General features: G+C 43.4%; 1 protein-coding gene across 1 annotated transcript; it reads right to left on the reverse strand.

Moving 5' to 3' along the window:
• Positions 1 to 4762: 4762 nt before the first annotated feature.
• Positions 4763 to 26536, reverse strand: Amer1 (APC membrane recruitment protein 1). The gene is made up of 2 exons (XM_021627918.2): positions 26200 to 26536; positions 4763 to 13007 (listed from the first exon to the last, which is right to left on the reverse strand). Exon 2 carries the CDS (start codon positions 12915 to 12917, stop codon positions 9585 to 9587), a length of 3333 nt encoding a protein of 1110 aa, XP_021483593.1. The 5' UTR covers positions 12918 to 13007; positions 26200 to 26536; the 3' UTR covers positions 4763 to 9584.
• Positions 26537 to 26774: the final 238 nt, after the last annotated feature.

The raw sequence follows: 26774 nt of genomic DNA on the forward strand, positions 1-26774 counted from the left end.
CTCAGAGATCCACATGGAGACTGAGGTGCCAGTCAGCCACATCTGAGCAGGGGTCTAGGTCCTCTCTATGCATGGTACTCCTTTGGTGCATCAGTCTCTGCAGGACTCCCTGGGCTCAGATCTTTTAGCATTTGCGTTTGCATGCAAATTTCATGATTTCCTTGTTTTTAATAGCTGAATAGTATTTCCTTGTGTAGATGTACCACAATTTCTGAATCCATTTGTACTATGTTAAGTTTTTTAAGCCATGAGCATGAGAAATCTTTCAATCTTCTGATACCTTCTATTTCTTTCTTCAGAGACTTGAAGTTTTTCTTACAAGTCTTTGAATTGCTTGGTAAGAGTTATACCAAAATATTTTGTGTTTTGTTTCCCCCCTTTTTTAATGGCTATTGTTAAGGGTGTTGTTTTTCCTAATTTCTTTCTCAGCCTGTTTGTCTTTTGTATATAGGAGGGCTACTGACTTTTCGTTTTTAATTTTGTAACCAGCCACTTTGCTGAAGGTGTTTATCAGTTGTAGGAATTTCCTGGTAGAATTTTTGGGGTCACTCATGTAGACTATCATATCATCTCCAAACAGTGATGCTTTCACTTTTTCTTTTCTGATTTGAATCCCCTTGATCTCCTTTAATTGTCTTATGGTTCTAGCAAGGACTTCAAGTTCTATGTTGAAGAGATATGGAGAGAGTGGGTAGCCTTGCCTTGTCCCTGATTTCAGTGGGATTGCTTTAAGTTTCTCTCCGTTCAGTTTGATGTTGGCTATAGACTTGCTGTATATTGTCTTTACTATGTTTAGGTATATGCCTTGTATCCCTGATCTCTCCAGAACTTTAGACATGAACAGGAGTTGGAGTTTATCAAATGCTTTTTAAGCATTTAAGGAGATGATCATGTTATTTTTCTTTCCATTTGTTTATACAGTGGATTACATTGATGGATTTCTATATATTGAACCACCCCTGCATGCCTGGGATGAAGCTTACTTGGTCATAGTGGATATCTTTGATGTGTTCTTGGATTCAGTTTCTGAATATTTTGTTGAGTAGTTTTACATCAATGTTCATAAGGGAGATTGGTCTGAAATTCTCTTTCTTTGTTGGCTCTTTTTGAGGTTTAGGTACCAAGGTGACAGTGGCTTCATAGATTGAGTCTGATAATGTTATTTTTTCTGTTTCTGTTTTGTGAAATAGTTTGGAGAGTATTGGTGTTAGCTTTTCTTTGAAGGTCTGGTAGAATTCTGCACTGAAACCATCTAGCCCTTTATTTATTTATTTATTTATTTATTTATTTATTTATTTATTTATGGTATGGGAGACTTTTCATTACTACTTCTATTTCCTTAGGGGGATATAGGAGTACTTAATTTATTTACCTGATCTTGATTCAGCTTTGTTAAGTGGAAGTGCTGGGTTACAGGCAGGGATCATACAGCAGGTTTACTGGCCACTAGTTTTAGTGTTTGTTTGTGTGGTTGTTGTTTTGATGGGAGGAGTCATGTAGATAAACCCAGAGCTTTGTGCATGCTATCTATAGGCTCTACTATTGATCTAAATCCCCAGCCATTTGTGAGAAAACAAATTTATCTTTCTTTTTACAACAGTCAGAAAAATCCTAATGGAAAAAGAAAGAAGAAAGAGATATTGGAAGAGAGAGAGAGAGAGAAGAAGAAGGAGGAGGAGGAGGAAGAGGAAGAGGAGGAAGAAGAAGAAGGGAGGGAGGAAGGGAGAGAGCAGGAAGGATAGAGGGAATAGTAGAGAGAGAGAGAGAGAGAGAGAGAGAGAGAGAGAGAGAGAGAGATTGTATTGATCCTGCATTTGAGTTGCAGGCATTCTTAGTAGAGGGGAGCAGAACTTAAATCTGTGGGTCTCCTGCCTTCCCCTTCCCTGTTGTTGGCATGGAAAATAAGGTTGTCAAATCAGAAATTAGGAGCCTTTGCCTTCATTTCTGGTCACCACAAACTCTTTTGGTTTTTAGCACTTGAATGGACAGAAATCCCGTTCATGAATGAGATGGAATTTTTAGCTTCTCTGTTAGAAAGGGGAGGTTGGGAGTTATAACTAAGTACAATTACTTGAAGGTATATAAAAGATGACTCTTGCCTACCAGTTTTTCAGTTTATATACAGAGATTAATATTCATTTCTTTTTTGACTTCTTTTAATCTAAATCTGCTATTCATAGAGAATGCACTTCTATTGATGATGGTGCTACACGGGAGACCTTAGGAAGGCACAGTGAACTGTTTTGTAGGTTACAAGGATGAAAAAGAAAGTTCTCAAGCATTATGTGGAAGAAAATGGGGATAGAAGAAACTGAAGAAATAAAAGAGAGTTTTCAAAAGCACACAAGGCAGGCATGGTGGCACACATCTTTAATACCATAACTTGGGAGGTAGAGGCAGGCTGATTTGTATGAGTTCAAGGCAAGGCTGGTCTGCATAGGGTTCAAAGTCAGCTCTGCCTGTATAGTCTCTTTATGAAAAACAAAACAGAAGAAATAAAATCCCAAAGCACACTAGGCAGCAATTATCTCAGAAAAGAGACAATTTCTCTGCTGTGGTTATTAAAGTGATTTACAATTAAGCAACTCTCCATTGGAATAGTCTCCAACTGTTGGTGAAGGTCTCAGTGACAGAGGCCCATTCACCAAGTATCTAAGTACTCACATCCATTAACTCACTTCTATGTATCATATTTCCTCAGACCACTTATTAGCAAGTTCAGGTAGGAGGATGTTTGGGTCCACCTGACTAGGTACAATGAGACCTATGTGTGTGGGGTGGAAGTGAGAGGCAGTATAGTCCAACCATATACTTACAGAGGATTCAGATGCTGTAAGCTGAACCAGGCTTGGGACTGGATGGATAGTTGGGTCTCATGAGGATGCGAAGCACAAGTGGTATCCTTGAGTAGCACTCTGTGATCTTGGACAAGCTGATAGAGGCACTTCAAGAATCCATCCACACTGTCAGTCTCACAGATTTGTGTGAGGCTTATATGAGAAAATGTAGTTAAAGTGTCTAGTGTCTGGCATGTATCAGTGATATTCATACTGTATTTATAAATTATTAGCAATGAACTTATCTTCCACTCCAGCCTGCACAGTACTGACTTGCAGTCACTATTCTGCATGGTAATATACAAATCATTTCACCATGTCCTGATTTCTTATGTATAAGGTAGTGATGAAATCACTTGCTCTGTCTACCTGCCATTTAAGGTCTTATAGAAGGAAGAAGTAATGGAAAGATATTTTAAACTAGAACACATTGCCCTTGGATCACTTGATTTTTCTGGTTGAATCTAACTTGTAGAATTTTTTTAGTCTAGCTAAAACTTAGGACTTATCCAGAGGAATGGTCTGTAAGACCAAGACCCCTCTTGTAGGTGAAGAAGTGAGAAGTTAGCAGCTTTCCCTTAGCAACCCCTAAACGGCTTTTACAGAGCCCTTATTTATTATGTTTACTTTTGCGGAAAACTGAAGAAAGGCAACCTGCTCTGCAGACATAACCCTGGCTCTCACACAAGCCACAGAACAGCATGGAATGGATTGAAGTGAGAGTTACTTGAGCTGGAAGTGGATCCGATCAAGACAGTTTACATGTATAAAATTCCCAAACTGCGTGTACGTATGTGGTTCTTAGCGGATTTCCTCCACAATTATGTCTTTATCATTTGAAAAGACTTCCCAAGGGACCACTGCCAAGGCAACCATCTGTCTGTATAAAAAAGGAATCATGTTTTCTACCTATTTTGTCCACTAGGTCTAATGTACCCGTCATTAGCACAAATAGTAACAGAACCACACTTCAGTCGAACTGAATTAGAATCAGTATGGGAAAGACCTTTTCAACTTATTGAAAAAGTCCTATAGGATGTTGGGTGTGGTGTTGCATGTTTTGAATCCTAGCACTAGGGAGTTAGCCTCTGGCACATATTGACTGGAAGTCAGCCTGGTCTATACAGTGGGTGCCAAGAGAGCTAGGACTATAGTGAGACCTTGTAGGAAAACAAAATAAAACAAAAAGTCATATGGGTTACTCAGATACAGTCTAATATTTTAATTAGCATTAAAGGAAACTACCAATGATCAACTAATCAAGGCACAGAAAATTAGGGCAGGGGCCTGGGCCACTTTGATATCATAATTCCAGTGACTTTCCAAAGGATTCAATAAGACTAGATAGACTTATCAATGGTTTTGTTGTAAAAATCCCCTTGGAAATCACACCTACCTTTTCTTAACTGAGCAGCTAGGGACCCAGAACTTATTTTCTGTAAAATAGTAACTTCCCTTTGATGAGATTCTCTCCTGATTTCTTTCTGACTTTCCTTGATTCATGAGATCCTGGGCAGAGCACTTAGCTTGTGCTAGGCTGAAAAGGAAACCCAGGGATCTCTCCCACGGTGCTTTCTGGTGGAGAGACAGCACAACCTAAGACTAACTTCAGAAGTGCAAATTAGTCCCTGGAAGTGTACAGAAACTTCAGAGACAGGTCTTAAAGTGTAGAGGTATGATAAGGCCTGACTAGGATACATGGCACAAATTGAATGAAATATGGGAGTTTCACCTAATTTTAGCTGCAGCTTTGGCTTGTTTCCCTTGTTGAGTAAATCCCCCAATTTCTTGGTTGTTAAAATTCCCTTTAAGAGCAAACCCATCAGCCATATATCACAGGAATGCTAATGTGGAACAAAAAAAAAAAAAAAAAAAAAAAACAACCAAAAAAAAAAAAAAAACAAAAACAAAAAACAAGAAACCACTTTAGTGACTGGAGGTCCCTCATGAATCAGGAAGTTTATTAGCATTCAGCAAAGGAAATATATGTTGTAACATACAGGCAGTGTATCAAGATATACAGATGCCAGTGAGTGCTAGGGATGGAGAGGACACAATGCAGATGATTCAGTGATGTCTCAGGAGTCAGGAAGGGAAGCTCAGGCATGGCAAAGAGTTACACTTCCCTTTCTATACCGGAAGAGAGAACTCTGACACCTAGAGTGAAGGTGTAATGCAGTTTCTAATATCTTTCTCCTTCCCCCAGCCATTTTATTTAACATGACCTAAAGATACATTCCTGGTTTGCCCCAGCCCTTCCCCACCCCCTTTCAACAGGGAAAATAAGCACCAATAGTAACAGGAATAATTAAATCCCCCTCTTAATAGACCCAACCCTCACAAATATACATGCCATGTGGATTTTCTTTGGAATGACTATAGGATGGAGAAACCATGGATCAGCCACCCAGCCATGACTGTAACAGTCACCATTCCTAAAAGTGCCATCCTGGCTAACGAGGTGGCTCAGCCACTAAAGGCTAAGTCTTAACAACCAAAAAGACAAAGGTTTGGTTTTCAAAAGTACCATCCACTTGTGAGCTGGAACAGAGAAAAGAAGAAGGAGGCAAGATGGGGAGAGATTCGCACAAAGTAGCAAGACGGACAAAGGAATCACCTAACGTCTTTTCAGGACAATGTTGCAATCTACTAAGTTCCTAGTAGGTCCCATTCAAGGGTTTCCTCAAGGAGGTGACCAATTCCTGGCAGTTCAACTAGCATTGTCATCTGTCATCCCAAGTCTCTTGGTGGTGAATGTGTCCCAAATGCTTCTTTGGAGAAACTTAATACAACAAATTACACAATGTGGGCATGATGCTTTTCAAACAGAAGCACAAAACATTAAAAAAAGGGAAAAGAATAAAAGTCGAGGCATGAGTACTCTCAGAATGTCTACATAAGGAGTAGTGGCTCAAAAGGGAAAACTTAAAGCTAGAAAACATGCTGTCTTCCAGGTTCCACATGCCTGAGTTCCCTGGTATTGGTCTTCGGTACCTGGGCATCTTCTGTCCTTACCATGTGGAAAGAGAATGAATAGTGTGACACAGCCAAGTGGGAGAGGGAAAAGAGGGAGGGCCCTAGACAGTTAAGATGACATCCCTCTGCACAAGCAGCAGCAATTTTTGTGTCATCTTTTTTTGTTTGTTTGTTTGTTTAAAACCGTAAACAGCACCACTTAAAAATAAAATATATCAGAAAAGAACAATTGATAAACATTGTTCCCATGAATATAAAATGCAAACAATATAAAAATAGATAGTTGGCTTTTGATATATATATTTATATCTATATATATATTAAAAACAACTTGGATGCAACATACATATGGGTAAACTTGAAGTGCCCCTGGTAAAGCCCCATGCTTCCCTCTAGCGTGGGCCTAGGGGCTGAGGGCAGTGGTGGCACTGCTGCGGGGAAAAACCAGCGGCGGCAGGGTGAGAGCATGCACCCAGCATTCTGAGTGTGGAGAGCTACTTCCCTCCTTGGTATAGCATTAAGAGGAGGGACAATGGCCTTTACTGAAACCATTATCCATGACGCTTGTGGTCTGGTGTCTAAGCTAAAAGCCAGATGATCCCCAAGGCAGGGCTTCCTTGGAGTGTCTAAAGCACCAAGACATTGGCATCCTGGCTTTGGAATAGGCCTGCTAGGTGGCCTTTCTTACCACATTCACTGGTCCTCTAAGGGTTGTACTATCAAGAAATTCTCAGGATCAGAGCTGACACTATATAGTACTACTGAGTAACAAGATGAGGCTAACCCCTTCTATCATCACATCTTCTTTCGAAGTAACATCCAGATGCATTATCTGAGGACCTGCAATGAGACAGGAGGTTCATCTGGCCACAGCCTCTGGGTGGACATGATAGCAACACTTCTGGTAGTTTGGAGCATTTTTGGTGCCAGCCAAGGAAGTATGTGGCCATGTTTGGACAGATACCTGGAGATTGTTTGAATATTTCATTGTTATTCATGTTGTCATTTACCATATGTCCTCAACAAATTTTCCTTCCTCTTCTAGGCTGTAGCTAGCAGTTGTTTTAGACACTCAAAAAGAGTCTGCTTCTGTAGGCGTGTATCTTGGCTATCCCGTTTTAGGCTGTGAGAATTTTGTCCCTGGGCTAGCAGCCAGGCTAGTGGATAGAATTGCAGGCAATGATGTTATCCAATCCATATGCTTCTACTTTGCTCCAGGTCCTACTCTGAGGTATGGATTTTCAAAGCACAGCAAAATGTGTCTGAGTTTTGGCAGGTCCCTTCAGAGTCACTGCACTGAGCTGTCCTCCTGAACTGTGAGGGCAACCCTCAGCTAAAGGCAGATTACCTCTTCGTCTTCCAACACAGGCTGGTAGCCCTTCTTCAGTGGGCAATGGAGGCTGCTGACAGCTCTACTGCCTGCTGTAGATGGCAGCCAAATGTAAACAGGAGCTGAGACTGCCTTGAACAGGCAAGAGGTGTGTTTTTTTGTTTTTTGTTTTTTTCCTGTTGTAAAGGCGTTTGGTGCTTACTTCCTGCCACCCAACCATGCCAATTTCAGCTCACCCTCCCAGAACAGCTTTGGTGAGGACAAGTGGTTAAAATTTTGGCATTTGTCTCTTGGAATAATGTGGTTAGGGTAAGGAGGCCCTTTCTCACTCTCTTCCATTATCCAGTTCCACAACAGATGAACTTCTTCATGACATAGCCAAAGTCATCCACGGGAGCTGATCTGAGGTCCTTGGGGGGGGGGGGTGCTAGTGCCATGCAAACTCATGTAGTTACTTCCAGGGATTGAACTTTTACTGATAAAGTCTGCTCTTTTTGGAGAAAGGCACAGGGCCAATCCCAATCTTAGAAATGGTCACAAAGATTTTCATGAATATATCCCCTGGCAAAGAAAGTAGGTCCACAAAGTAATCTTGACTCAGAAGGCCATCAGAATCTGTTCTCAAGGTAAACTGGTATATTTCTGGCAAGAACCTTGTTGACATCTTTACTTAATAGATGTGAAGATGGCTCTGAGGAGAGAATAGGGACAGGGGTAGAAGATAAAAGAGTTCTAACTTAGATGAATATATCCACCCTCAAAACTCATACTTCATTTCCAATAGGGAAATTTTTTATAAGGTCTTTCTTGCTGTGTAGCACTGGCTGGCCTAGAACTCTCTATGTAGACCAGGCTAGCCTCAAATTCATAGAGCTCCAATTTCCTCTTCGTCCTGAGTGTTGGGATGAAAGGCACATGCCTCCACACTTGGCATGATGGAGAATTAAAATGAAACTGTCTCATATATATGAGTAAGGAAAAGTTGAGCCTGGCCAAGATAAGCCTGTTGCAGTGTATTTCTGATAGTAAACTCTTCTCTAGTAGTGTTTCCAAGTTAGTCAAAAGTAGGCTTAGTAGGAGGCAGAGGCAGGTAGATCTCCATGACTTACAAGTCATCCTGGTCTACATGGTAAGTTCCAGGCTATTGAAGGCTACAAAGTGGGAATCTGTCCCTAAACAAAACAAAATAGAAAAAAAGAAAGAAAAGAAAACTACATGGATGCAAGAGAAGGGAGGGTGCTGTTCATTTGAGAAAGGCTTGCAACTGCCATGCAAATCAGTCTTGTAGCTTGGCAATCTCTCCTCTCAAGACACCTAGTCCTTTGATAATACTAAGAACTTGGCGAACTGGAAGATGAAAGGTTTTTAGAGTGCCTACTACAATAGGTTGCGATGCCACTGGCATCGTGTCTTGGACAAGCTTTGAACCACTTCACAAAGGTGTGGCCAAGGATTAAAGAACTTTCGGAGGGGGAAATTTGGTGAAGGATGGAAGCGTTTTTCCTCTTGATGAGTTGCTTCAAGCTCCAAAGTCTGAGATTACTTCTTAGTGTCTGGAATAAATGGATCTCCCTTTCTGTTTTCCTCTTTTGCATCCCACAACACCCAATGCCCTATAGAGTCAAGCCCAAGTAAGGTGGCTTCTCTTCCCTTATATGAACTAAAAGACTACATTCCTTATAATGAGATTATGACATTTTCAGGGATAGGAAAAAGAGGAAGTTCTCAAGTGCCTGCAACAACCACAGGCTTAAGAAACAATCAAGATACCTTATTATTCCACAGCTCAAGACCCCACAGCAATTTCCTTGATCTATCTATGTCTGTAATCTGCTTGAATATGGACAGATTTAATCACTCCATTATGGGGATTAGTGTTTTTGTCTTCAATCTAGACTATGGCAGGCCAGGTTAAAAGGATATCATCTAGTTGTGATAACAAAGTCCAGAGCAACAGGGAGCAAGACACACGCTACTTGACCCATTCTAAACATAACTAACTGTGATAAACAGGTTATAGTCATTTGATGTGATGGAAGAAATGGGGTTAGGAAAGATATACACCCTAACTTCATATTGCTAATAGCCAGCAAGCCCCCCCCCATATCTGGGTGAAAGTCAGTGCAAAAATTGGCTGCTCATCAGTAGTTCATTACCAGAGCAGAGGGGTTCAGCCTGCAATAAGGATGCATCCCAAGCCCTATATGGGTCAGAAGAAACCCCAAAGCAAAAACTGGAGCACAGAAGCAGCAGCCTCCCTAGGCAGATGTACTTGAGCTGAACCTGGCCAAAGATGGCAGGGGGAATTGGGAAAACAAGGTTGAAAACTCAGAGGATTGGCCAAAAGGATTTTCAAGTTAAACAGAAGTCCCCACCCCCACCCCTCTGCCCAACCCCTGACCCCCATTCACATGCTCAGATCTCCACTCTGGAATTGATGACTACTTGGCTAGGTTTCCATTCATGGCAGTGGAGGAGTAGATGGTAGAGAGAGAGGCACCTTGTTCACCCCTCTCCTTTGACAGGTCACGGTTGGAAGCTCTGTAGTGACTGGGTTGAAGCTGAAGGGATTCAGGCCGTACCCTGGGCAGCTGAGGAATACCATGGGTGATGCCTACAGACTTGGCTCGAGACAGAGAGTTGGCTCCAGAAGTGGAGGAGCAGCTGGGCTCATCTACAGGCAGCAGTACATCTCGAGGCCTGGCTCTCCCACTCTGGGAGGCCTGTGATTGAAGGTTATAGCAAGGACCCATGGGCAAGGGTAAGTGTGAAGGTCGAGCTAGGTGAGGCAGAGAGTCTCCAGGTGCTCTTGGGAGCCCTGGCACCGAAACTGGCATTGCCACAGGAGGTATGCAACACGTTGCCTGCCCATATGAAGACTGATTGAAAGGCTCATCCAGCTGACTAGGGGTTATCCAAGCAGGATCTGGCTCCAATGGAAGAGGACAGCGAGCCCAGGTAGGCCAGTCATAGGCCCCTGGAGGTTCAGTGTAGAGAGACAAGGGACTGTCTTGACCCCATTCCCCTTCCTCTTCTTCACCTTCTTCATCTGAATCTTCCTGGTGGGCCTGTAGCTCATCAGACTCCATGTAACCCTGGGCTAAGTGAGAACTGGAGAGCTCCAGATCTGGGGTCTCTGCATTGTCAAGTGAACGGCTTCTCCTATTGAGTGTCATTGCAGCAGGTGGAGGTCGAGGATGTATGCCAGGGAGCCCCAAGTACCTAGGGAGGCTGCTAACACCCCAGGGCAGGCCTTGGTAGAATCGACTGTGATAGCTGTTGAAGGCATGCTTATGGTAATAACCCAGCTCAAAAGCTTCCAATGAGGCTGTAAGGTCTTCGTCATTGTGGAACTCAGGATTCTCTTCACACTTGCCTTCTCCATCCCGTTCCACATCAGCAATGTCAAAGGTGACCATGGGGGGCAGCTCAGGGAGGTTTTGAGTGAATGATGAGTCAGAGTCAGAGCTGCAGGACATACTGGAGAAAAGGTTTCCATTGCTGGTAAACTCCACTAGGGCCTGTGAGAAACTCACAGTGGCATTCCCTTCCTTCTCATCTTCTTCCTCTGGCTCCTCAGGGGGTGAATAACTAGGGTAGGCCCTCCTGGGAGAGCCTCCAAAATTTGCTTCTTGCATGTCTGGCTCAAACATGGCATCACTCTGGAAGAGCTGCATCAAACAAGTACTTTGATCTTTTTTGGAGCAAGTCCCCTCAAAACGCTTCTCCAGAGGACGGAAATCCCGCCAGTCTGGTTCACTGCTAGAAGTAGCAGGGAATGCTGACGTGGTTCCCCGGTGGGAAGTCTGAGAAGTTCCTGATGTCCCCACCACCAGGCCCATCACTGATGGACCTAATGGTCTCATCTGATACTCCAAGATGGGCTTCTCTTGCCGGACCTGATTCTCACAGGCTCGACTCTCTTGAGTATGAACCTCTCTGGCCTGGGCTTCTCGGACTCTGACATCTCTGTTGTAAGATTCCCGCGGGTGAGTGTCTCGAGCATAAGTCTCTCTGGCGTTAGCCTCTCTGGCACATGCCTCTTGAACCTCAAGCTGCTCTCGGCGAAGTTCCCAGTAGAGTAACTGCTTCTGGATGGTCACCAGCCGTTCTTCTTCTGTTTCCATTGCCCCAGGTGGCCGAGAAGAAAAGGGTTCAAAGTTCAAGAACGGACCACACGTTTCGGAGTTGTGACCATGGAGGTCATAAAGGCAGTCATCTCCAGGTGGGGAGTTCTCAAGACTGTCATCTGGCACATAGAACTCATATAGAGCATCACCACTATAACTGTCTCTGGGTAGACAATCTCTATGGACAATGCCCAGAGCCTCACGTGAATCATCCTCAAATCCTGGTGTGGTAGAGTCATAATAACCTTCATCACTATTGGGAGCAGACTCTTGCTGGTCACTCTGAGGAGTCAAAAGTTCACCAGGGCCTAGGTTAGGATAAGACCGAACTGGGTCAAGGAGCATGTAGCCCTGGTGGCTGGGAGATGTAGCAGTATGGTAGCCCACGTTTAGATTAGATCTTGGGTATATCTGGGCACTTGCCCACAAATACTCTAAGTCATCATCTTCCTCCCCATCCTTGGCCTCATCTTCCTCATCCCCTAATTCTACCTCCTCATTCTCTTCTTCCTCATTGTCATCATCATCTGGCAAGGCCATCTCCTCCCCACCTCCTTGGTAGGTCACCAAGCAGGAACTTCGCTTGGTCCCATCTCGGTTGGCCCTCTGGCCACCAGAGGCCATGCTATCTGTCATGCTGTCCATGTCCTGTTCTGCTATAATGTCACCACAACCTGTCAATGAGTCGAAGCTTTTCAGGGATGTGACGTCCCCAAACAGGAGGCTTAGCTGATCCCCAACAGGACCATTGGGTGGGTTTACCTCTCCTGTCACCACTTTTTCTTCAGTTTCTGAAGTGTGGGTCTCCTCTTGACTACCAGTTTCAGGAACAGGCTTGGGCTGCATGAACTCTGAGACACAGGTTCTTGTGAGTTTTTCTGGATTTTTACAAGCTGTCTTCTCAGTAATTGGTGAAAAATGTTCTAGTGATGGAGAAACTTTTGGCCCAGGGGCATCCTGAGATTTGGCATTTTCTTTTCTAGCAGTTGGGAATATCTCCTCACAGCTGGGGAGTGAGATTGAACTCACATTCTCCTGAGACCTGGTTCTAGCTCCCTCAAGTTCCTTGGCCCCGAGCCCACCCTGATCAGCCCCAGAAACCTTGCTCTTCCGGTGACGACGGATACTGCTGAAAAAGCCTTTTAGGCCTTTCTTCGGCTTGTGCACAGAGGGTACCTTCTCAACTCCAGCTTTCTCTGTGGCTTCAGCCACAGAAGTCTTACATCTAGGGCCTATCTCCAAAGTTCCATGGACACTCTGGGAACTGGGAAATTGAGAAGGTGACTTAGACAAAGAGAGGCCTGTTTCTTCAATGACAACATCTTCAGGGCCGTGAGATGCTTCACTCAGACCATCGTGAGTCTTACTCTTGTTCAGACCCTTCTTAGAGTTGCCTTTCCCAGAACCTTTGCTTCGTCCTCCCCCAAAGAAACTAGGCAGAGTACAGATTCCCTTCTTGCCACCAAAGAGTTTCATGGCAGTTTTCTTCAGCCTACCTGGGCCTGATAAGGGTGGCTCTGATGTTGGTCCTTCTGTTGTCTCAGTTGTTTTATTCTTGGCTCCTTTTTCAGCTCCTCTATCTTCGGTAACCGTAGAGGCTGATGCTCCCTTGATCTGAACAACTTCATCCTTTTGAGTCTCCATGATGATGAAGACAATTCTTCAACTAGAAATGCTGCCTTTGGATTCCAGGATAGTTATAACATGATCAGTCAGGAAGCATTACTGTGCAGTCTGAGGGAGATAAAAGAGACAAAGACAGAGACAAATACTGGTAAACAAGTACACAGGCTGGGTTTGTTTTCATGGGTGATTATTGTCTCAGGACTGAATGGGATCAGAAAGAAAATAAGTAAACACTGGTAAAACCTTAATCTATTCTGTGTGTTTGGTTTGCTTATCTAGCTTCTTCTGGGCCCCAGGGCAATAAAAATCCTACACTGAACAACAGTCAGCTACCATTAGCTGCTCCCTTGCTAGTCTACTACCATTAGGCTGCTGTAAATACAAGGGGAGATTTGACAGAGGCAATCATAGGTGTGCAAAAGACCAATTGTGCTACGGTCTATGAGGAAGCTTATCAATTATCAGAATTGGATCAGGAAAGGAATAGAGTGGTTGTTTGTAGGATCACTGAATTTTTGAAAATTATGTGGTGAAGGTGATCACTAAGCCTTATTGGGTTCTACTGGATCCAGGCCTCAGTTGAACATTAACCTGTACTATCACCAACATTTTTTTCAGAGCTAGAAAGAGAAGTGTATCTATAGCTTCATATTCTGCCTACAGGCTCATTGGCCAATCCTTTAAAACACCAGAGTGTTGCTATAACTATTCTTGCGGAATGTATACAATTTACCCCTGTTCATTCAAATGCTGATTTCTCTACCCCCTATCTGGTTTCAGTCTGGACACTGCATTATGACGCTTATTCTAATATAATGCTTATTCTAAGCATCACCTGTCTCAAGCTTATGTAAGAATGTTACCATTTGTTCTCTATGTTGCCAAAAAACAAAACAAAACAAAAACAAAAACAACAACCAATGCTGAGCAATGGTGAGAATAGGGTGAGATATCCTGGTCCAGAGGGGAGGAGAAAGAAGCAAGTGGGAGGAGAGATCCAAGAGAAAAGGACCTGGAAACATCAGGAGAAATGAACCGGAGCTAAGTTGTGACTAAAAAGCAAATATAATGTGGGAAATCTGAATAGGAGGAAGCTATGCAGGCTTGGGGGTTAAGGATGGATAATTATTTCCCAGCATTGTGCTCTAGGCTAAGTAAATAAATCCTAGTCTCTGTGTGGTGATTTGGGTATACAGCTGGATTAGGAATAACCACTGTTTAACTAAAAGATAAATCAACATTAAATATTAATAATCATCAATACTGGAGAAGGAACAACATTGAGGTGCAGATCAGGGCTGGAATCTAGGACCTGAAAAATGACATGGTAGCCTCAGAAAAAAATACACTGTGTTTCAGTATCCTCTGTCCAAGACTACCAACATCTACCTATGTATGTAAACCCCTTGTAGAGACTATATGGAAGGTTGGTCTAGATCAGAATCTCTATTGACTGTCCTTAGCAAGTGAAACCACCAGATTCTGCTGTAGAACCACAAGGCAAATATTTCTTTTTCTAATTGTTCCTCTCAATATCTTGGTTCCCATCTAGTTTACTATCTAGAAAGGGAACTTGAAAAACACACAACAGTACATGATTCATGTTACTTGCTTAAGAGATATTTAAATAAATAAACTTGGTGTGAGATGCACAATTCTGGTCAAGGTCCTCTAATCCAAATGCTAATAGAATTGGAATAAAAAGAAGTGTTCACCACCTTCTATAACAACATATCTCATTATTCTCTTGGCCCCTGACAAGTCTGGTATTTTCCAGTGACTGTAAACATCTGGCAGCTAAAAGACTGATTAGCCTGCAGAAATCCAATGATCTCTTCTTAGGAAGTCCTTCCCTTCCCTGAACTTTCTTTGTAGATCGAGGGTAGCAAAGAGACAGAACAGCTGTTGGGATTGAGAGAGAGAACAAGATACTAGAAACAGGAGATGACAGGAGACAGTGAGACTGCAGCAATCCCTGGAATAGCTGGCCAGAACACTGGTCCAATGACTTGATGTCACATTAATTAGATCCACACAGTTATCTGCAGTAGAATACGTGGCCAAGCACTGGGGCTGAAGAGTAACTAGCAACTGTACTCTAGCTTGTGATTTCATTAGAAAAACCTCCCCTAGTACCTATGTTCCTATTTTTCAAACAGTTCATGCCTGGTACCACAATTAGTTTGATACACTTAAATCATCAGAGTTCCATTAAGAGCACTTTGCTAAACAACCAGAGTCAGATGATGCCTGGTTATGGAGATAAGAGAAAAGCTCACCTGATCTTCACCGTGCAGAGTTAAACTACTATTTTCACAGGTTATGCATTTCTCTGTGCATTATATCTTGACATTATACTCTGTAAACTCAGCTCTGTAACAAACAGACAGTACCCTCATCACTAAGCACACAACCACCCATAATTCTGTGCCTCATGTTGTAATGAGAATATGGGCCCATCATATATCCGAATTCCTTACTTTTCATAGCATTACTCTTCTCACCTCAGCCTTGAAATTACTAACAGGACTGTCATGACATTGGGGATGAGGGTGCCAGCAGTGAAGTTTTAAGTGAAATTGTATTTCCCAGTGTGGAATTTGTAAAATAAAAATCTCTCCAAACATTCAGTAAGTGACAGACACTAAATTCAGTGCATCAGGCCATGCCTCGGAGAGGAATTCCCAGTCCCAGTTCAGAGAGCTTATAGGCTAGTAGGGAGAGAATCTAACCTATAGAAGTTTGAAGATATAGCATAGTGTAGGCTTTTAAGGAAAAGCCCATGTTACTTTTTTTTGTTTGTTTGTTTTTGTTCTGTTCTGTTTTGTTCTTGAGACAGGGTCTCTCTACACAGTCCTGGCTCTTCTGGGGTTTGCCATATAGACCAGAATGCCTTAGAACTCAGAGAAATTCTCTTGCCTCTGACTCTGAGTGCTGGGATTAAAGATGCCCTGTTATTTCAGACTAAGTAAAAGAGTGCTAGTCTTTATTACTTTGTGAATGAGCCTCTACATAAATTAAAAGGCAAAATATACTCTCTGGGCTCAAAAACACATGGCTGTGGAGACCAGAGGCCTTAGAAGAGAACCTACTATTATTATTTTGCTAAATGGATTTAATACCAAACTTCTAAGTACTTTATATTTATAAATCAATGTAGCTTTCATCCCTCATCAGAGCTTCTTTTTGCAGTAGAGAGTGATTTATATAGAGACTCACAAGTGAACAATATGCAGATAATAAGATACTGTGCAACAGTCATCCCTAAATGTAAATCTGTATCATACTTCCTACCCCAAAACTTGGTGATCATCAAGGAAGAGGTTGCATAAATACTCTAAAAACTGGAAATAGTGGAGGGATACTGCAAAATGTTTTCTGCTGCACACATGAACTCTCAGCAGATGTACAAGACCTGTAGGATCAAGCCAGCCAAAATTTCAGCATGGATTGGTGAAGAACTGAAGAACTTTCTCCCCTATCTGAAGAGCTACTGGAAGGAATTTTCTAAAGAAAATTCAGTTTTCTTCAGAAATGTGGTCCCTAGTGTGTTGTCTACGTTCCAGTGGATAGCCCTATATCCATACACACGTAGGGCTGTGCTAATTGGAATCACTGGGAGAGAAAACAAAGAAGAGGGAATGAAGTTGGACAGGAGATGGATGAGAGGTTCAAGAGGAGGAGAGGGGAATATAGGTGAATATGATCAAAATACATTTAAATATATATGGAATTCTCAAAGAAAAGATAGGTAAGTCAGTAGATAGACAGACACACTCATGGATACATAGATGATAGAAAAAAAGTAAAGATGCTTTGAGGATGAAAAGGCCTTCAGTCTGGACTTTGTCAAGCAGTAGGGAAATGGCAGTAATCTACATGGGGTATGTGTTCTTATCAATAAAGAAGGGACTTATTCTGCTCTTGGCAATGGTGATTAGGTGAAGAGAATCTATAAACTTGATGCCCTTGCTGGAGGAGAGTCTCTCTGGGCCTTGCCAGAGTGGTTTATGGGGGTAGACCAACTCATCACCACTTTCTACATCAGTGCTTCTCAACCTTCTTAATGCTGTGACCTTTTAATCTAGTCCTTCATGTTGTAGTGATCCCCAACCATAAAATTATCCCGCTGCTATTTCATAACTGTAATTTTGTTGCCATTATGAATCAAAATGTGAATATCTGTGTTTTCCAGTGGTCTTAAGAGATTCCTGTGAAAGGTCATTTGACTCCACAAGAAGGTCATGACCCACAGGTTTGAGAACCACTGCTCTATATTATCACCTTGCTGCCACAGGCTTTGGACCGCAGTGCTAGAATATAAACAACACCATTCCCCTAACCTGCCAGGAGATACTGATCAGGCCCAGGAACAGTATTGGTTTGAATGAGAATATCCCTCATAGACTATCCGACTATCACCAGTTAGTGGTATGGGATTCCTGGATGAAGTGTGTCACTGGAGGAGGTCTTTGAGAGTTTATAAAGACTCCATGTCATTTGGAGTTTGTTATCTCTGCTTTGGGTTTGAAGTTCAAGATGTGACCTCTCAGCTTCTGGTTGTTGCTGCCCTGCCTGCTGCCTGCTGCCTATGCTATCCCCATAAATATGAATTCTAAATTTCTGGAATCATAAACTAAAGTAAACTCTTCTACCAGTTGCCTTGGTCATAGCGTTTTATCACAGCAACAGAGAAATAACTATAACATAAGTTGGTGCCAGAGTGGGGTGTTGCTGGCAAGAGCCTGAACATACTATTCTTTTTCTTGTTTTTAAATATGGAAGATTTCAGAACTTTAGACTAGAAAATCAGTTGAATGCTATAAGCAGAACTTACTGGGCTGATCCTGGAAGGCAAGGCTGAGTTCAAAGCAGACTCTAGAAGCTTGACTCAAGAGGTTTCAGAGGGAAGCAAAGACCTCAACAGCAACTAGGGTAGGGGAAATTTTTTTGTTATTTTGGCAAAGAAGCTTGCTGCATTCTGCCCCTGTCGCAAGAACTTGCCTGAGGGCAAATTAAAGAGTAATGTACTAATCTCTTTGGTGGCAGAAATTTCAAGATAGCATAATATTGAATCTCTGGTGTGGTTATTAGTAGTGACTGTTATCCAGGTCTACAATGAAAAATAGCAAGTGGGGCAGAAGGAAATATGAAATGTATCATTTGAAGAAAAAAGAATCACCAGAAAACTCAATGCTTCAGCTAAGGCATCAAATGCCTTAGACTATAGGGTCTAAGGCATTTACCCTAGGACAGAGGATCTATTACTCCAGTGTAGAGCTCCCTCTTAGCCAGACCACAGGTTATTTTTGCTAACCAAGGATCAATCTTGACATTCTGTCATATCTCATTATCTCTCTCTAGCTTTTTCCCTACCGCACTATGCCTCCCCCCCAAAGCCACTCATAGGCTCTTTGCCTTGCCTGTGTTCCACAGAACAGCTTGAAAGAGTGAAATCGGAGTATTATATAGCTCAAATCTCCCTAATCTGGTCTCACCTAGCTACCTCTACCCTAAGGCTTCTTCACACTCCTTATAAATCTACCATGGTCTCTAAACATCCTTCTTTCTTTTTTTAAAGATTGATTTATTTATTTATGTATACAGTGTTCTGCCTGTGCATATACCTGCATGCCAAAAGAGGGTGGCACATCTCACTAAAGATGGTTATGAGCCACCCTGTGATTGATGAGAATTGAACTCAGGACCCTTGGAAGAGCAGTCAGTGCCCTTAACCTCTAAGCCATCTCTCCAGGTGACTAAACTGTCCTTCTAAAATAAACTGTAAAAAGAAATCTTTCAGGAAAGAGAAGTGGGGCCCAAAACAAAAGGAACAACAAAGGACAAACTCTGAATCTCCCTCATGGCTGGGACTGTCTTCCCTTGGGGCTCTTGCCAAGAAAGTGGTCCTGCTAAATGCAGAGCTCCTCACCACTCAGAATGCTCAGTCAGTGTGGCTGGCCATTTTTCAGGTGGGTTGTTGAGAATTCAACCAAAATAATTGGTGCTCCCACATAGAGGGTACCAGTTAATAATAGTTGGCCTCTACTAGATAGAGGTCATTGTGACTAAAGCAGAGAACAGGGTGTGGTAGAAAAATGAAGGAACCACTCAAGATCCAAGAACCAACCTTAGGCCATTATGGGACAAGTAAAAGCTGGCTCCTAAGAAAGGGATGTGTGACTTTCTTTTCCCCTCCACTCAAAACTCAAGTAGAAGAACAGCTATAGACCTGCCTGAAACCTTTCTCTTGAAGAAGAAACAGCTTCAGCCCAACCTTTACATTTTCTGTTATTAGTCTAGCATCAAGGGGCCATCTTAGCAATCTTAGGAAAGGCAGGGCTCAGGGAAGGAACAAGAGAATAACTTCATAGGCATGGCCTTCACCCCTTGTAGTTTCCAGACTTGTTCAAGCAGTCTTTGTGAAGACAAGCCCATTCCTAATTTAGCCAGTCCTTCAGGATATTGGTGGAGGGAAGGTAAGGAAGATGTGAGAATGGTAAGTGTCTTCCCTCTAGAAAGCCACACAGTTCTTCACTGGAATTAGCTATGCCACAATAGGAAAAACTCAGCAAGTTATCCAACCTGTCTGACTCTCAATTTCCTGAACTGTGAAATGGGGTTATTGATAATTCCTACTTATTCAGAATTCCTACTTATTGCAGGAACAAAACCAATGCATGTAAAGTACGAAAGAAAATGCATTGCACACCAGAAGCTCAAACATTATGGCAAATTACATTAATGTTTATCCCAACTATGTATGGTTGGACAATTTCTTGCAGTAAATCTATCCCAGTCAGGGTTGACTAGGGTGTTTTCCAAAGCTCTATAGGTATCTCTGAAACCTTTTTAGCTTCTCATAAATAAAAATTATGGTGATTATGTAGTTATGTTCCAGGAAGCCTTACTTGCTCATTAGACCAACTATTAATGTTCAGGAAGCTAACAACTCTAGATCATTGATCAACATTTTAAACTGAGCTAAAAGTGCCATCATAAACAGAAATGCAATTAACAGACACCCTTCAACCACTTAGGGTACCTATGAGTACACAAAGCATTCCCTATTCACCAGTTCCACTGTTTGTTTGTTTTTTTTTCCCCAGTAACTCATTTAAACCTTGCTACTGGGGGACAGTACAGCCTTGTCACAGAAAAGAAAATTGTGCCTGGACTTGGGCAAAGATTTGTCTAAGGTCTCTAATGGGATTATGACAGAACTTGAGTCACTTCCAGACCTCTTGAGATTCTATTCCATGTCACTCTACTTCACTGTGCAGGGACCACAAATAAAAAATTAGGAGGGGTATGAATACGATTAAAACACATATGAAATTTACAGAAAACCAGTAAAACATGGTTTTAGAAATTAGTCCAAGAGATGTCAAGTTTCCCTTAATACCTATAAGGGCTATCATTTCCTCTCCCTATTCCATCCTGTGTCTGCTCAGTTTAACTTTTCCTGAAGGATTTCTTGTCCTCACTGGCTACTGCTGTTTGGGCCTTACCCACCACATTACAAAAAAACCTGATGACTTCAGAATCCAGGTGCTATCTATTCAGCTGGTGACTGATTTCCTCATCAACAATTCTGTCACCACTACTTTCGAACTACAGGGTATATCTTCTGTTCTGTTTCCCCAGGAGATATATTTGAAGTACCAAAAAAAAAAAAAAAAAAAAAGGCTGAAATAGAAAGCTGGACAATTTTGACAAGTTTGAGCTACTTAACGATAATGACCTCTGATATTATCTGGTAATGTACATTACTGGCACCCATAAACAAGACCTAAGGTCAAAATGTTTTCGATGTTAAAGACGGGCTTCTGGTTTGGACCCTTTTGGTGGAACAGTAGGGGTGGTTGAAAGAGTCCCTCTTACCCACTCCTGCACCACCGTTCCCTAATTTGCAGCTTTCCTGCTTGTGGGACACTTCCTTTATAGAACATAACTCATCAACCCCAGATGCTGCACAAATCTCAACTGCGGCCTTCTGTCGCTGCCACGATTCCCTCATCAGCTTTTCAGCTGCCTTGTTCATATACTCATCCTTGCTTACTTCCTTCTGGCAGGCTTCAGTCTGTCCATTTAGCTTGCTTACAAGGACTCTCTGTCTCAGATCACTGCATCTATCATGGAGCAGGTGCTTGGGATGCTGGTTCAGTTGTACTCTAATTCAGCTGGAGTTTGCCAGCCTGAAATTGGAATGCTAGTCTCACTCCTTTTGGGCATAATGGTTTGAGAAAGTATCTCTCTGAGACAGACATGCCTTATCTGTGAAATGAAAAAAAAAAATTTTTTTTTTAACTACCTTGCAGGATTGTGGTTATGGATTAAAGAGATCACTACAAAGGCAAACTGATTACTATGCATGGAGCTACAAGATGGGCTCTTTTGATGCTGCTGCTTGCAGTCAAGGCACCTTCTCTCTGTACCTCAGCTTCCACCCTGAGTCCTCTGAAGATGACACAAAGCTTCTGGTCAAACCCTTTTGTCTGAACCTTCAACATCTCTTTTCCTGAATGCCCAATGAAAGATTTTCAGCCTTACTTCTCTGCCCTACATTCTCAGCTCCAAATATACAGGGATTTTGGTCAGTTCAGAAGATAGGGTGTCAAGACATAGCCTCTCCCTAGAAATGAACTTTTCTGATGATTTTTCTTCTTTTTGTATTGTGTCTTATTTGTTTTGATTTTTTGCTTTGTCTTTTTTGTTTTTGTTTTGTTTTGATTTGTTTTTGGTGCAGGGGGTACAAATATAGTACCTCAAATGTGTTAGGAAAAAATAATACTTAGCCACACCTGATCCTCCTGATGCCCCAGCTGTTTCTTAGGGGATCCTTACTCAGCTCACAATCAGGACAGGTTCTTTGAGATCCACTTACTTGCCCTTCCCTTTGAGTCTAATCTGAGAGATAGATTGCCAAGGTAGGTACTATGTCTCAGTAGCCTCCCAGTATGTTAGTACTAATCAATCAAAGGGAAGATCTGAGACAGACTGTACCTGCTCCATCTATTCAGAAAGGCTATGAAATTCTTCCGCTTGGGGCTAAAACTTTATCAACTAGTTTATCTGCCTAAACAGGACTTGTGCAGAGAAACTGAAGAGATAACATCAGGAGTTTCTCTTTTCAGTTTCAGGCAGCCTAACTGTGAGAGAAAGCTAGAAATCCCTTCTCCGTTTTTTGTTCTGAGGGACTAGGATTTAGGTGTTACAATATTTCTTGAAAGGTAGAGAGCTAGGGCTAGGGGTTAATGGCTAGGTGATAAATATGGTGAATTTCCAGCTGGCTGGCTTCTTCCTCACCTTCCAGACCAAAGACAAAAGCCTGGCAGCTTAAAACAAAAGCCTTGCAGGATTTTTCTTCTACCAGAGGGCCCCCTGCTGATGGACTGGCTCTACAAGTTCAAGGCCAGATCAGGACGTGTGTGTGTGTGTGTGTGTGTGTGTGTGTGTGTGTGTGTGTGTGTCCACAACAACTGTGGCTCAATCCACCATCTGGCCTTTCTTCACACTGACCAATCCTAAATTAGGGAAGGAAGACCCTTCAGAGATTTAAAAACAAAAAGGGCCCAAAGGAGAGGCTGGGTTCATGAGTATCCCTTCTGCTTTATGGAATGTCTTTTCCTCTATATGCTTGCTGTGTATGTCTCATCACCCATAATAAAAGCATTTCTTTACTGGCTGGTTCTGTCTGCTCCTGTCTGCTGTGTTCCAGAATTTTCTTACTGCATGCTCAAAAATTTTAACTGGTGGAGAAAACAAACCTGATCATGATCCCTACAAATAAACTCATGAAACGATAAGCTTGTTGCTGTTTTTCTTTTTCCCTTATTTCTTTGGACTAGTGAAGCAGGGGTATTTCTTCCATACCCAGTTTGAGTACAAATATGAGAGTTCTTGAGGTGCCAACATTTCCCAAATATCTCCTTCCTCCTGACACTTTCAGCCTCCAGCATGCTTCAAGCCTTAATCTCTTGACTGAGGTAAAGAAAAATATGAAAAAGTGAGAAGTTCCCAAGATGCAGCTGCCACATACACGCAGGCGGCCTTCGCTTTTGAGGAATGGAATGGTGGGAGGAGGGAGTAGTGCGCTGAGTGGCGCCTGCTGGAGACCTTGGGGCACAGCATAAAGAAGAATAGCTTAGAATCAATTTGCTGTATGACCTTAAACACACCTTGCTTGCTTTCAAGGGCACATCTACGACGACAGAGGTCTTAACGGCTAGTCCACACAAAGACCCGCGTAACTGAAAGAAAGAGGGTGTAAAAAGGCTTGGAGCATTTAGCAAATAAGTATTTAAGCCCAAGTGACCTTTCACCCTCTCCTTGCCTATCAAAGGCCAAAAGGGAAGCTGACAGTGTGAAACTTCCTTCTGGAGGGAACACAGCCCCAGCTCTATTTATACATTTCATGGTGGCCTCTTACCTATCTGATTTGTAGGATGCTTTCAATTTCTTTCTAAGACCCCATTTAAAAACCCTTTCAAAACTCCCATTCTTGGGCTGGTGGTGGTACACCTCTTTAATCCTAGAATTCAAGACAAACAACTGTCAATGATTACAAAGGCAATGGCTTACAAAGCAAGTTCCAGGACAGCTGGGATTACCCAGTGAGATCCTGTCTCACACCAATAACAAACAAACAAACAAAAATCCCCCCAATCAAAACCCCCAAAATCCAACAACAAAAAACAACCAACCAACCAACCAAACAAACAAACAAAAAACCCCAAACCTCCATTCTTATAATGTTGTGTGGGCAAACACACAACCCACCGTAATCACCCAATGTTCAGTGATCTCCCCCTAAAAAGATTAGATCACCATTCCGATGCTTGGTATTTGGGAATTCCCACCACTGGGTCCTAACTCTTGTATCTCTGAGTTATGCCATCTCATCCTGCCTGCCAGCCACTCGTTTTCACTTCTAATTCTGTGTATTCTTCCTCTACCACACTTCTATACTTCCCAGCTCCTTCACAAATGACACCTGGGATATATAGATCTCTCTACTGCATATAGAGATCTTTTCATGGCAATTTGCCTTTAAGCTCATGAATCAGCAATCAAAAGTCTGCAGAAGCCGGGCATGATGGCGCAAGCCTATAATCTGATCACTGGGAGAGACAGAGGCATCGCTGTGAGTTTGAGGCCAGCCTGGTCTACAAAGTAAATGCAGGACACCAGAGCTGAACAGAAACACCCTGTCTCGAAAAACAAAAACAAAAAAACAAAAAATAAAAGTGTGCAGAGGCCCAGGATTTGAGCAGTCCAGACTCTGAGCTTCTTATAGAGGGGACTGATGATGACTTTCTTTTTTAATGTAGTAGCAACTGAATCCCCCTTTCAACTCACATTAGGCATATTATATACCTATCTGAGCCTTCAGTCTCATTTGCTTAAGTTTCATGGAGTAGGACAAACACAAGTTAGAAGGTTAAAAGTGTTTTCTAAAGTTCTACAAAGACAACTTGTCCTTCTGGAACATTCATTCATTTCATTCATTAAATGCTTTATAATGCTAGGATCTGAGAGTGTTGTAGCTGAGGTCTAGGTTTTATTTCCTGGGATGAAGGTTCTGAGAGAACCTAGACATCTGTATTAGAGAAACAAAGCAGAATCATGGAAAGGTAACTGTACAGGAGTTCCAAGAAAGAGGTCTGGTCATCAAGAAGCAGCTTGTAATACCAAAAAGAGAAAGTTGGTTGAGAACTTGGGCCTGAACGGATGAGGACTTGGACGGGTGTTGGCTGAGTGTGTTTGAGTGTGGAAAAGATGGCTGTTGGACTGAAGTAAAAGCAGGAGAGAGCCAGGCCCAGGATATAAAAATCCAGCTCCAAGTAGAGGTCTCTGTTGAGATCTGGTCAATTAGGTAGGAGTGACAATGATGTGGTATCTGCAATCCTGGCTGAGCTTTTTAAAAAGGTTCTATATTAACCTTCCCAAGTAATATATTTATTTACAGAGTCTCATTGCCCCACTCTAAAGATGTCCAGCCTGTAAAGTCCCTTAGTCTCTTATTCTTCAGGAATACCTGAATAGCCCAGAGTGATGCACAGAGTAGGGCACATAAGGGAATGGGGCTTTGTTGGAATCTATGCTGGTAGGGCAGGAAGTCCAACAATGCAGTGCTCTGGGTTCTGTCCACACCAGCGCTGCTGAGACAGGCCGCAGAAGATGTCTGTATGCGGACAGGGTTGTCTAGACTTCTCTCAAGGCCAATCCAGCAAGAGAGGGGATGGTTCAGCTGTATTAGTCTCTGCGGAGGCCTCTGCCTTCCCCATACCCAAGGCTCATCTGGCAAGCTTAGCCCCTCAAAGGGGAGCTCAGGAGAAGTCACGCCTTTGGGCGGTCACCAGTGTCAGAGGGGTCTGCAGCAGACAATGACAGCAGTCTGGCAGGCTGGATATTTTAAGTAACTGAGAAGTTGTAGGTTGTCTTTACTACAATGACGGCCCCCTCTGCCTCTAGCTTGGAAATTCCCGCTACAATATTGGGCCTATTGCTATTTTAAACCGAAGGCTGGAGAGAAAAACGCGCCCCATGTCCTACAAGGGAAAAGAGGCGGGCGGGAGGTGGGGGTGGAGGCGGCAACAAAGCGGCCTTGCAGCTCTAACCCAAGGACCAGTAAGAGCTCCTGGTCCAGCCCGCCTGCAATGGGGGTGGGAGCCAAATGAGACTGGAGGCCCAGGAGGGGTGCCTCTGGTTGGGACCATAGGATCAAGGTTCCAAGGCTAAGTGGAAAGTTCAGATATCCAACTGTGCTTCCTTGAGGAAGAACACAGTGGATACCTTAAACCACCCTAAAGCCTGTCTCAGCCTGGCTCAAAGCTAGCGCGCCAGCTTCCTCTGCAGAGGAGACATAGGAGATGCACCGCAGAGGGGAGGGGCCACAGCAAGGCCTCGCGGGTGAGAAGCACCGGCCTAACAGCTGTTCCAGCAAACGCACTATAAACAAAGCTAAGGAGTTCCCGGCCTGCAAATGCTTTTTGGGGTGCTAGCTAGCGGAGCCCTTCCCGGAACCACGCAAACAGCACGTGTGGGCCCATCCTGGCCTCCCATTACAACCTAGAGGCGTAGCCCAGGCTAGTCCCCCGCCTTCTGGCCCTCCCACCCCACCCCCAGCCACGGTCGCCTGTACCGTAGAGACTAACGGCCGCTGGGCCCCTCCCTGGACAGTACCCAAGAAAGAACAGCAAGGCCCTGTATGCCCACCTCCACGCGATCAGAGCAGAGCACGCGGGGATGCACCAGACTTCCAGCAGGATGGCTCCTAGCTGGGCGCAATGCTTACCCTGCCAGGTCCAGCTCCCAGCGCGGTTATTGTCTACAGCTCTGCTCTGCTCTGAGCTGGAGCCTCTGCTGAGATCCCCGCCACCACGGCTACAGCATTCTTCTGCACCGAGTACCCTCCTCCAGGCTCTGGGCAGCTCCCCCATACCCTCTTCACCCTGGACTCCACAGTTAGGAGGTGGGACGTCCGTGAACTGATTGGCAGGCTTGCAGTTCAATCGCCACGGTGGGAAGGCATGCCCTCCCCGCCCACTGTTTTCCTTGGTGCTTCTCTCTTTAAATGCAAATAAGCAGGGCGTGGTATTGGCAGGGCGGGGCAGAGAGGCTGTCGAACCCCTTGCTGGGGCTCCCCACTTCCGCTCCCACGCGGGGCGGGTTTCAGCGTGTCTACACACCAGCCTCAAGGAGCTAGTCCCGCCCAGATGGGACTTGCCAGATTGTTGGAACTCGGTTTCGATTTTGCGCGCATTCCTAGTTCCTTGGCAGTTACTGCTCCAGGTTGCTACCAAGGAGTTTCTTCACGCTTTTTTGAGACTAGCTAGGAGAAGTGAGGCAGAGAAATAAGGAGTCAGGGAT

Source organism: Meriones unguiculatus, chromosome X, assembly GCF_030254825.1.
Source record: "Meriones unguiculatus strain TT.TT164.6M chromosome X, Bangor_MerUng_6.1, whole genome shotgun sequence".
NCBI lineage: Eukaryota > Metazoa > Chordata > Mammalia > Rodentia > Muridae > Meriones > Meriones unguiculatus.

Bases quoted from the DNA above. Each gene is read 5' to 3' on its own strand.
- Amer1 (XM_021627918.2), bottom strand. From the start codon at position 12,917: ATGGAGACTCAAAAGGATGAAGTTGTTCAGATCAAGGGAGCATCAGCC.